Here is a 13,233-nt window from a genome sequence, read left to right as displayed (position 1 = left end):
TAACTATTTAATAACTACCTAGTTAAAATAAATACAAATTACCTATTAACCCCTAAACCGAGGCCCCCCCCGCCCACATAGGAAACACTTTAGTAAATATATTAACCCCTAATCTGCCGACCGGACATCGCCGCCACTTTAATAAATATATTAACCCCTAAACCGCCGCACTCCCACCTCGCAAACACTAGTTAAATATTATTAACCCCTAATCTGCCGTCCCTAACATCGCCAACACCTAGATACATTTATTAACCCCTAATCTGCCACCCCCAACGTCACCGCTACTATATTAAAGGTATTAACCCCTAAACCTAAGTCTAAACCTAACCCTACCCCCCTAACTTAAATATATTTTAAAATAATCTAAATAAAATTACTACAATTAAAGTGAATGTAAAGTCCGCTTCATGACTATCTTTATCCTTAACGTTTGTTTATAAAAAACTGGAGTTTCATTCATCAATTTATTATGAATTTCGTATATACCTTGTTTTTTTTAATAATTTGTGTTCTTTCCCGTTATTTCCATCCTCCACCCGGCACTTGCGCTCAGTCGTTCTCATTTGCATTGACGTCTTCAGAACCAATAACGGCTCTAACCACAGGGGGACCCAACCCCTTATGTTGACGTCACGAATCCTTCTTGCGCTTGCGTTCTACTCTTGTTCCCAGATGAGTAGCGTAAGCTCGTGCACATTTCGCGCATGCGCAATAAATTTCTTTACGGAGTCCTGTCATTTCTGAATTATTTTACAGCTTGGTAAGTTGATCTGTCAAAGGGCTCCGTATTCTGTAATTACATTGCATTATTTTTCTGACCAATACTGTTCATATTTATATGCAAAGTTATTAGTATTATGATTTACACAACTATATAATATCGTTATATTTATCGCATGCGCAATGGCAAACTGGAACAGGAGCACGTATTGCCGATACGTAAACAGCGGGTGGGACCGCTGTATACGTAATGTGGATGAAAATAAGGAAGTAGACTGTGGGAGGAGCAGGTATAGTAAATAGTTGATATTTGCAATATAAAATTAAAAACATATTACCAACTTTTTCAAAAAATTATAGTGGCGGTATGATTAATATAATGTTTGTCTAAAGAACTATATTTTCAAAACCGGAAAAATTTACAATCACTTTAAATAAATTATTCCTATTTAAAACTAAATACTTACCTATAAAATAAACCCTAAGCTACAATATAACTAATAGTTACTTGTAGCTAGCTTAGGGTTTATATTCATTTTACAGGCAACTTTGTATTTATTTTAACTAGGTACAATAGTTATTAAATAGTTATTAACTATTTAATAACTACCTAGTTAAAATAAATACAAATATACTTGTAAAATAAATCCTAACCTAAGTTACAATTACACCTAACACTACACTATCATTAAATAAATTCCCTAAACTATCTACAATTAATTACAATTAAATTAAATAAACTAAAGTACGAAAAACAACAAACACTAAATTACATAAAATACAAAAATATTTACAATTCTTTTAAACTAATTACACCTACTCTAATCCCCATAATAAAATAAAAAAGCCCCCCAACATAATAAAATTCCCTACCCTATACTAAATTACAAATAGCCCTTAAAAGGGCCTTTTGCAGGGCATTGCCCCAAAGTAATCAGCTCTTTCACCTGTAAAAAAAAAATACAATATCCCCCCAACATTAAAACCCACCACCCACACACCCAACCCTACTCTAAAACCCACCCAATCCCCCCTTAAAAAAACCTAACACTACCCCCCTGAAGATCTCCCTACCTTGAGCCGTCTTCACCCAGCCGGGCACAAGTGGACCTCCAGAGGGGCAGAAGTTTTCATCCGATCCGGGCAGAAGAGGTCCTCCAAGTGGCAGAAGTCTTCATCCAGGCGGCATCTTCTATCTTCATCCATCCGTAGCGGAGCGGGTCCTTCTTCAATCCAGCCGACGCGGAGCCATCCTCCTCAAACGAAGTCCAAGTGAAGAATGAAGGTTCCTTTAAATGATGTCATGTCCCTTGAATTCCGATTGGCTGATAGGATACTATCAGCTAATCGGAATTAAGGTAGGAAAAATCCTATTGCCTGATTGGATCAGCCAATAGGATTGAGCTCGCATTCTATTGGCTGATTGGATCAGCCAATAGGATTTTTCCTACCTTAATTCCGATTGGCTGATAGAATCCTATCTTATCCTATCTTGGATGACGTCATTTAAAGGAACCTTCATTCTTCGCTTGGACTTCGTTTGAAGAGGATGGCTCCATGTCGGCTGGATTGAAGATGGACCCACTCCGCTCCTGATGGATGAAGATAGAAGATGCCGCCTGGATGAAGACTTCTGCCGCTTGGAGGACCTCTTCTGCCCAGATCGGGTGAAGACTTCTGCCCCTCTGGAGGTCCACTTGTGCCCGGCTGGGTGAAGACAGCTCAAGGTAGGGAGATCTTCAGGGGGGTAGTGTTAGGTTTTTTTAATGGGGGATTGGGTGGGTTTTAGAGTAGGGTTGGGTGTGTGGGTGGTGGGTTTTAATGTTGGGGGGTATTGTATTTTTTTACAGGTGAAAGAGCTGATTACTTTGGGGCAATGCCCCGCAAAAGGCCCTTTTAAGGGCTATTTGTAATTTAGTGTAGGGTAGGGAATTTTATTATTTTGGGGGGCTTTTTTATTTTATTAGGGGGATTAGATTAGGTGTAATTAGTTTAAAACTCTTGCAATTCTTTTTTTTTTCCTGTAATTTAGTGTTTTTTTTTCATAATTTAGTTTATTGTATTTAAAGTGTCAGTAAACATTAAAAATAATGTTATATAATTCTGCACATAGTGCAGAATTATATAACAATATATAGGCGCAAACGTTTTAAAACAAAATTTCCCCTTTGAATTTTAAAAAAACCCTGCTGTTTTACAGACCTGCTCTCTGTGATCTTCTGAGCGAGTCTGTTTATTTCAAACAGCGCATTGGGCCAGCTGTATAGTCACAGCCCAGCCCGACCGTGCCATAGCACTAAGTGCAGCTCGCTCCTGCTGTCTGACAGAGCTTAGTGCTATGGCGCGGTCGGGTCGGGCTGTGACTATACAGCTGGCCCGATGCGCTGTTTGAAAAAAACAGACCCGCTCAGAAGATCACAGAGAGCGGGTCTGTGAAACAGCAGGGTTTTTTTAAAATTCAAAGGGGAAATTTTGTTTTAAAACGTTTGCGCTAATATAATATTATATAATTCTGCACTATGTGCAGAATTATATAACATTATTTTTAAGGTTTACTGTCCCTTTAATTGTAATTAATTGTAGGTAGTTTAGGTAATTAGTTTAATTATAGTGTAGTGTTAGGTGTAATTGTAAGTTAGGTTAGGGTTTATTTTACAGGTACTTTTGTACTTATTTTAACTAGGAAGTTATTAAATAGTTAATAACTATTTAATAACTATTCTACCTAGTTAAAATAAATACAAAGTTGCCTGTAAAATAAATATGAACCCTAAGCTAGCTACAATGTAACTATTAGTTATATTGTAGCTAGCTTATGGTTTATTTTATCGGTTAGTATTTAGTTTTAAATAGGATTCATTTATTTAATTATGGTAAATTTATTTCGTTTAATTTAAATTATATTTAAGTTAGAGGGCTGTTAGGGTTAGGTTTAGATTTAGGTTTAGGGGTTAATAAATTTATAATAGTGTCGGCGACGTTGGCGGCGACAAATTAGGGGTTAATACATTTAATATAGTTGCTGCAACGTTGGGGGGCAGATTAGAGGTTAATAAATAAAATGTAGGTTTCAGCGATGTTGGGGGCGGCAGATTAGGGGTTCATAAGTATAATGTAGGTGGTGGCGGTGTCCGGAGCGGCAGATTAGGGGTTAATAATATAATGTAGCTGTCAGCGATAGAGGGGGTGGCAGATTAGGGGTTAATAAGTGTAATATTAGGGGTGTTTAGACTCGGGGTTCATGTTAGGGTGTTAGGTGCAGACATAAAACTCCTATCCCCTTAGGAAACAATTGGGATGCGTTAGGAACTGAACGTTGCTTTTTTTTCAGCCAGCTCAGCCCCATTGTTTCCTATGGGAAAATCGTGCACAAGCACGTTTAGCCAGCTCACCGCTGACTTAAGCAACGCTGGTATTGAGCTGAGATGTGGAGCTAAATTTTGCTCTACGCTCACCTTTTTGCGGCTAACACCAGGTTTAAAAAAACCTTTAATACCAGCGTTGTCTTAAGGGAGCGGTGGGAAAAAAAGCCTTGTTAGCACCGCACCCCTGTTACCGCAAAACTCGGAATCTAGGCGTATGTTAGTAATCCCTGAACCACAACAATTCCCATCATAAACTACCCCCTAAACTATTAAACCCCTAACCACCACAACCCCCATCGCAAAAAAAACTAAACTCCTAACAGCTAACCCCCCAACAGGTATTGGCGGTTTAGACGTTAATGGTGTAGCAGGGTAATGTGCAGTGGGCTATGTGGTGGTTTAGGGGTTTGTCAAGAATACCTCATGAGTTAATTTTCATTAGCCTGTGTGTTAAAAACATTTGTTTTTTTTAAAGAGGAACTGTGTTGCTGTGTTTTTTGTGTTAATGAGTTTTTCCTTTGATCAGCCAGCACCCCAAATAAATAGTTTCTAAGTTCCACTTCACCAAATGTTATTGTGTATGCATTGATGCATCAAGAAAAATAAAAGTGTCAGCTCAAGAGACAATAAGCAGGGATCTCTCCCCAGAGCAGATAAGATCAATAAGATGACAGTAGTACAATTTGAGGCATGCTTTTAAACATGTTATGACACAAGATGAGGGAAATATGACAACCATTTGTCATATTTGGTACCAAAGACCAAAAAAAACTTTATGACCCATCGTAAAAGAGAGGGGTGGATCTTTCCCTAGCCCCTCTGCAAGAAGTTGGGGTCACACAACTTCATATCATGGGAACAAGTATAAAGATTTTGTGTTTAACAATTCAATGTGTTCATTCTTCATGGGAGGCTGTACACTACAGAGTGAGTGGCCATTTTTTCCTGCCATCTCCCTGGCACAGATACCTAAGGTAGAAAAGTATAAGGTTTCCTGTTATTTCTCCTTTTTATTTTAAAACTGTTTGCTTGTGTATAATTCTATTTGTTAACATATTTTTATTAATAATGCACTGTGCATATTTTTTTGCATAATAAATCATTCCATTATTAAGTTTTTTGCCTTTGTCTAAATTGTATTCTGGGATTAAGTTGTTAGTATGGGTTTTTCCTTAGGATTTCCCATAAATAAATCGTAAGTGGTGGCAGCTTAGAGATAGTTTTAGTTTAGTTTGGGTAGCAGTAAAAGGGGAGTTTTGGACATTTTTTCTATGTCTAGTACAGACTAGAGAGTGTAGCTAACCCTTGTACCCACTGAACTAAGTCACAGGCTTGCTTGGAGTGGCTGGACTGTGACAGATTAGTGAAAGTAGAAAGTGTCTGTTAACTCTTTCTGGGCCAAACAAGTGACTGGCGAAGGATTGGTTAACTCTGGTCATCACAAATTGGTTGGCAGCGTTGTAGTTATTTTTTTTAATTAAATTTTAGTGCTTTGTGGATTTGCTAGTGTGAAAATCCCAGTACTAAAAGAAATTGTGACTCACAATTTCCAAAGGCTAAAACTCAGTGAATTATATAGTAACAAATTGCAAACAGTCCACTTCCCTATTCTCTGTGTTTCTTTTCTATTTAATTTTTTACAATGGAGACATACCATCAGCAGACCAAGGAAACAATGGCACTGTTATACCAGGAGAGAGATATTCCCTCCCGTGGGAAATTGAAAGAGGGATTGATTCAAGCTCTTTTGCAGCACCCAGGCCATACAAGCTGAAGCCTCATGAGAGGTGTCCTCAGCTGTGGGCAGTTATTCATTAAGCTCTGGAGATCCCTTGGACTGTTCTAAAACATATAGGCTCAGGGGATACAAGTTTGTGCATGGAGCTCATTCTCAAATTCCAAGAACAGCAGGCAGCTGAGCGCTGTGCTGAGAGAGAGAGAGGCTTCAAGGGAAGCAGCTGAGAGACAGTCTAAAAGAGAGGCTCTGGCTGCAGAGAGACAGGCTGCTGAACGCCAGGCTGAGAGAGAGAAAGAGGCTCTGGCCACAGAGAGACAGGCTGCTGAATAACAGGCTAAGAGTATCAATTACAGCTTGCATGTTTGGAGAGAGAGAGACTGTCTAACCTGTTGTTAGTGAACCTAGTGCAGAGAATTTTCCCACTCTGGAGAAAGATGGCAATATGGATGTATTCCTGCGCAGCTTTTAAAAAGTTTGCAGACAGTTCCAGCTGCCAAGGGAACAGTGGGCCAATTATCTTACCCCTGGTCTGAAAGATCCTGCACTGGAAGCTTTTGCTGAACTTCCTCCAGAGTTTGATTAGGACTATGATGCAATTAACTCTGCACTGCAGAGGAGGTATAATCTTACTCCTGAGGTGTACAGAAAGAAATTCCATGCCCTGCAGAGGTGTACATCAGAGAACTATACTGCAGTTGTGGGAAGCCTGGCAACAGCATTGAAGCAGTGGACCAGAGGGCTAAATATTGCCACTATGGAGGAGCTGGAAGATTTAATGGTTAAAGAGCAATTCATACAGCTGTTCCCAGCAGAAGTGCAAGGGTGGGTGCTGGATTGGAAACCTAAAACAGCATTGGAGGCGGGTGAGTTAGCAGATTTTTACACAGCCAACAGTATGAATGGGAGAAAATCCTTTGTTAAGGGGGCATCCACCTGGAACGGATCTGCTCCCTGACCCCCCTTTGCCAAGCCTGTTGTGCCTTTATTTAATATGTCTGTTCCCTCTGGGAAAGGAGGGGTGAGTGCTGCACATGGGCAGGGGGATACTGCAAGTGTTTTGCTTGTCACAAAATGGGTCACATCAGCCCTAATTGCCCAGAAAGGAAGAAACCATCAGCATCAGAAGGGCGAGGGCGCTCTTCAGGATTTCCATCTTCTGTTTTGTTTGTGAGCCGGCCAGAGGAAAGTAACAATGAGAACTTACAACTTGTGACTGTTGGAGATAAGGTAACATTGGGGCTTCGGGACATGGGTGCAGAAGTGACTATTGTGCATCCAGAGCTAGTGAGCTCTGAGGACATTATTCCTGGAAAGACTCTAGCAGTAAAAGGGATTGGGGGAGTACAGCCTGCAGTGCCTATGGCACAAGTGTATCTAGACCGGGGAGCAGGAAGAGGATTAAGAGATGTGGGAGCATCAGATAATATTCCTACAAATGTATTGCTTATTACTGATTTGGGTAGGTTATTATTACAGTATATACCTGACCATGATACCTGTGACCTAGGTAAACAAGATATGGATCCTAATGTACAAGGGACTGTATGTAACTATGCCCAGATATGTGCTGAAGGGCAGGGGGGCAGTGTGTGTGTGAAATGCAGCCTTTACCTGAACCAGACAGGTCTGCAGTGCACTGTGAAAATGTGGAAGGATGCACTGACAGGGAGAGAGAGCCAAATGAGAGTCATAGTCTGTTGGTGCTTGAACCAATCAGCCATCGGTGCCTAGAGTGTGTGGAAGTAGTGCCAGAGGGGAAGGGTCCCTCAGTATCAGTGGTGACAAGTCAGCAGTCTGCCCAGATTAGGGAGCAGGTGGTGCTTCAGCTCAAGGACCCAGGGGAGAACACTGATAGGGAGGTTGGGGGGCCTCACACAGCACAGCAATTCGTAATTGGTCAGAGTCAGGATTTTCAGCAGGCCCAGGGAACAGATCCCACATTAGAGAAGATCAGAGCCCTAGCTAGACAGCTGCCTACTGACTTGGATAAAGAGAGAGTATACTGGGATAAAGGAAGGTTGTACCGGGAGTCCATTCCAGTGGAGGGACAGGATCCCTGGCTAGCTGAGAAACAGTTAGTGGTACTTAAACAGTTTAGAGTGCAATTGTTGGGAGTGACCCATGAAATTCCTAAGGCAGGACATCTCTATTTTGAGAGTGACGAAGTTGGACAGCCATGAGAGTGACAGATGTGGGACAGCTATGGGGGCAAAGTTTTCTCCCTCATATGCCAACCTCTTTATGGGGTGGTGGGAGCTGTCCCAACCTCTTTATGGGGTGGTGGGAGCTGTCCCACATCTATGGTTGTGAATATCCCCTCAAATATAGTATTGTATATTATTGCAGATTCATAGATGATCTGATCTGTATATGGAGGGGAGATAGTAACAGTGCAAAAGAATTTGTCAACCTTTTGAATACAAATGAAATAGGGATCAGATTTACATCAGAATTTGACAATAGAGAAATTAATTATCTCAATGTGAAATTATCGAGGGGAACAGATCACAAAATACATATTGAAGTATACATCAAGCCCATAAACACTCTGTTACATGCACATAGCAATCACCCCAAAAGGGTGTTTGGATCAGTTGCGAAGGGGCAGTTTACCAGGCTTTAACGTAATTGCAGCACAGACAAGTCTTATGACAAACATTCAGAAATTATGACTAATAAATTGAAAAGTCTAGGGTACCCTAAAAAAATAATTGACAGAGCAAAATCCTCAGTAGACAAAGTAAATAGACATGACCTTTTAAAAGACAAGATCAAACAGGCAGGCTCAGAGGAGAGAGTCATATTTGTAACAAACTACAGTAATCAATATTATGAGATCTGTAACATTATAAGAAAACATTTACCCCTTTTACAGGCTATTGACAAATTAACAGGAATATCACGCCAAGGATGTAGATTTTCATTTAAGAAAGGCATGTCATTAGGAAACCATATAGCACCCACTAGATTACCAACCTCTGATTTTTCACAAAGTTCTTGGTTGAGATTCAGAGGTACTTATCACTGTAGTAATACAACGTGTCGAGCTTGTGAGCTTTTACAAGAAGGGGGTGAATTCAGATGTCTAGCCACAGGAGAGATGTTTAGACATAAAATGTGTCTAAATTGCAGAGACACATACACAATTTATTTACTAACGTGCACCCTTTGTGACATACAGTACATAGGTCTCACAACCCGTGAGGTACGTGAAAGAATCAGGGAACATGCAACATTTTAAAGAATATCATCACAAAAGTCCTGAGTCCATGAAATGGACCATTATTGAGAAAGTTTTCAGAAAGATAGGTGTAACTGGAGAGTCCAGATTGGCGCTCAGAGAGGTTTTTGTAGAAATTGGGGTTATAAGCGTATCTTATTATCATGACAACCTTAACTGAGGGTATGCACAATCGTATGTTGTATTTTTGTTTTGCAATATTATATAATATATATAAGAGTTCAAGTACAAATGATAAAGCTAATGGCACTATTATTTGTTGCATAAAAAGAGAAACACATAGCTCCGGTAGGCAACGTTAACTATGAGCTTACCCCCGCATTGTATTTCTGTATTAAGTAAAGTACAAGAATAATTGATACTATAATCTGATATGTATTTGTCATATAAGGAATAAAGTCTAGTACATAATAATCCAGATATTTAAGGTTAATAATAATTATAAAATTCAATATAATCAAAAGCCTATATAATGTACAAATAGGCTTGAATCAATTCTCCATATAATTCCTTACAGGTTAGGTAGGAGTTAATTGACAAATTTAACTCTCAAGCATTAGGTGGAGAGATAAGGGAATAGAGACAATTTGAAACCAATCAGCAAGCAGGGTTTAAATTTTAATTAACCTATCAATGTAAAGTAGGTATTTTAAAGGTTGTGTATGCATCATGTTTCATTAAGCTATGATTACGGCTAATGCCGAAACGCGTTAGCACAATAGGCATTGCATATGCTATTTTCTGATAATGTTTGGTTACAGTCTGTAACTTTTTATACCAAGCTGTATTCTCATAAATATTTTTTTTTATTATTATTATAATGGACATTCTGGTGCTCATTATTTGTGCTAAAGTACTAATGTTAGGACATCTAGTGGTACAGAAAACCAAAGCCTGGTTGTCCCATCACTTTTATTGGCCTGGGATGGGTACTGATGTTGCTAATTATTGTTGCCCCTGTCCTGCATGTCAGAAAGTGGGGAAACCTAGAGAGGTCGGTCGTGCCCCTTTAATTCCCCTTCCCATAGTGACTGAGCCATTTGAGAGGGTGGCTGTGGATATATTAGGGTCCCTAGCTATCTCAAGTAGTTCAGGGAAAAGATTCATTCTGACAGTAGTGGATTATGCAACTCGCTACCCAGAGGCTGTGACATTGTCATCTATCAGGTCTGATAAAGTGGCAGGTGCTCTATTAGGTATCTTTTCAAGGGTAGATTTCCCTAAGGAAATGCTAACTGATCAGGGCACCCAATTTATGTCTAGCATGATGCAGAGTCTCTGTAAAAAGGTGCAGGTGCAGTAAAAGGGGAGGTTTGGGCATTTTTCTAAGTCTAGTACAGACTAGAGAGTGTGGTTTACCCTAGCACCCACTGAACTAAGGCACAGGTTTGCCTGGAGTCGCTAGACTGTGACAGATTAGTAAAAGTAGAAAGTGTCTGTTAACCCTTTCTGGGCTAAACAAGTGAATGGCGCAGGGTTGGTTAACCCTGGTCTTCACAGGGTTAATACTATTGCTGTGTAATTTGCTGTGGGCTATGTGGCAGTTTATGGGTTATTAGATTAGGGGGCTTATTGTGATGGGGGTTAATGTGCAAGGGTAGATGTAAGGTTTTATTTAAGATCACTGCTCCATTGCATTCAATACAGTTACTGTAATATTGCGAATATAGTGCAAATTTTTTACTTTCAACTTGTAATACACCCGCTATCCGACACACACAAAACGTTAACCTCTAGCTATGTTGACTCTCGTGTGGGAGCAGTAAATTACTGCTCAATTTGTGTTCTATCCCAAAATCATTTTATTTTATTAATATTTATGTGAATAATTTTTTTATCAGAAACTGTATATGTGAGTGTAAAACTTAATTTAAATGTATTTATGTTGTGTTTGGTGCACATTGTCAACAGGTTAAAAGTATAAAATTTGACAAGTCCACTTATCCTTAGAAAAGTGTTTTTTGATTGATTGGATAACCTGTGTGGGATTATCTCCATGGAACATATAGGGGATGCTTTTCAAAGGAAAGAAAAGGGGCGTCTCATAGCGTAATCTTGCACATAATGGCACACACAATAATAGTAAATGAAAAACTCACAATAGAGATGGCACTAATGGTTAGTGCTTGCATGCAGACTGATAATCACAGCCGTCAGCTCGCTGAATTCCTCTCTAGAGAAGTAGGTGAGCGCACACCACAAGATCTGATCAGTATCAGGAGAAGTTAGGTTAAAAAAACATTTAAAGCATTTATTTACAGACATTTCTTCAGGCATCAATGGGCTGATAAAAAAAAATTGTATTTTGCCTTTAAATACTAGAGCCCATAGCTTTACTTCAGAGATGTTGGACTTATTACTTGTGGGAGATGTCCTTTTATAAGTATTTTGCCTGAAATTGTATTTAAAAATACCTCCTTAACCAGTCTGTTGTCTTTGCTTTATTTACTGAGTATTTATTTTTATTCCATCCAATACCAGCTGTTTCTGCTTTGTTAGTTATTAATCTATGACCAATTTACATTTTTATTGATTACAAATGAAGTACCACTAGCTGATGTGAAAACTGACAGATCCATTATATTGTTGCCTTGTAATTCTTGCTGTTGCTTTACTTGAACATATAAACTGAGTTTTACTAGATGAGATTAAGTGCTGTTACCACATTGCATTTTTATGAAATAAATTAAAAATAATTAGATTTTTTTCCCTTGTTTTCATTTTCAGCTCCTTGATTATCGCTTGGAGTTTAGTAGATGGTGGAACAAAGAAATGAGAACAATTAAGTTTCCATCTCATGGCTCAGTATTTGATTATTTTATTGATCCAGATACAAAAAAATTCACCCCTTGGGCTGAAAGAATTCCTGAATTTGAAATGTCAGCAGACGCTCCTTTACAGGTATGTTTCAGGTTGTCAAAACGTTTCAAATGAAGCAACACTGACTTATTTTTTCTACAGGTTACACATTTTAGCAATTGTATTAATTGAAAGAAAGGCTGGACAACACTATTTCCTAAAAGAGCCGATTTTAGTAAAAACGTATTATGTTCAGTTTATTCTTCCACAATAGAGAAAGCACTAATATTTTCTAAATATGTTTGAAAGGTATGGACATTTTGCCTTCATTCCAAGCTGTTTGAATTCTGGCATGAACACAGAGTAACACAGCTTATTTAAAGGGACATTAAACCCCAAAATAGTTTGTCAAAATTCTAATTTACTTCTGTTATCTAATTTGCTTCATTCTTTAGATATCCTTTGTTGATAAAATAGCAATGCACATGGGCGAGCCAATCACACGAGGCATCTATGTGCAGCCACCATCAGCAGCTACTGAGGCTATCTAGATATGCTTTTCAGCAAAGGATATCAAGAGAATTAAGCATATTAGATAGTAGTAAATTAGAAAGTTGTTTAAAATTGCATGCTCAATCTGAATCATGAAAGAAAAATTTGGGTTTCATGTCCCTTTAAGTCTCAGTAATCCACATTATTATTATTATTTTTTTGAAAGAGCTTGCATTGCTGGGTTAGTGTTATTTATTGCTAAGTTTATAACTGCCTAGCTTTGTTGCCTGATTCCCCCCTCAGTTTCTTTCAAATGGCATTGACATGATTTTGTTGATTAGTACCCTAGAAGTGCAAGCTATGGTTCTCTCTAATTTTTATAAATGTTAGATAGTCCATTACAATTCTCCATGGGATTATTTTAAAGAGTATGCACTAGCCTTCAGAATAATCTGTCTGTTCACAGCTTAGATGAGTTCTGAACTTTTCTTATCTGAATTTCTATTAGGAAATTATAGTTTTCACAATCTCTCCGAGGTATTTAGAAGTTCTCTAAATATTTCATTTTGAGATTGTAGGTCTTTTATTCATATTATGGGGCAATCGCATTTCTCCTCTCTCACTCCCAATGGGTTCTAGCTTTGCAATACTTTGCTAGATACATTACTATATACACAGTTGACTTTGACCTTCATTCCAAAATGTTTGAATTTGAATGTGAAATCATTGTATTGTACATTTTTTTTGGTTAATATTTCCATTCTGATCAATAAGGAAACATGCTGAATGATTTTGAGAGGTAAATACATAATATATTTGGGTTTGCAAGGCATTTTTGCTTTCGAGTTGAAAAAACAAAATCCTCTGTTTTCAAA

At 38.6% G+C, this 13,233-nt stretch overlaps 1 protein-coding gene across 1 annotated transcript in view; it reads left to right on the top strand.

Moving 5' to 3' along the window:
* Window positions 1–13,233, top strand: part of LOC128658546 (dynein axonemal heavy chain 11-like) — a 1,692,686-nt gene that overhangs the window by 966,128 nt on the left and 713,325 nt on the right. The window contains 1 exon segment of the mRNA XM_053712841.1: window positions 11,795–11,968. Coding sequence (XP_053568816.1) covers window positions 11,795–11,968 — 174 coding nt within the window.

This window comes from Bombina bombina, chromosome 1, assembly GCF_027579735.1.
Source record: "Bombina bombina isolate aBomBom1 chromosome 1, aBomBom1.pri, whole genome shotgun sequence".
NCBI lineage: Eukaryota > Metazoa > Chordata > Amphibia > Anura > Bombinatoridae > Bombina > Bombina bombina.
Note: the sequence above shows the minus strand (reverse complement) of the source record. Positions and strands in the feature narration are given on the sequence as shown.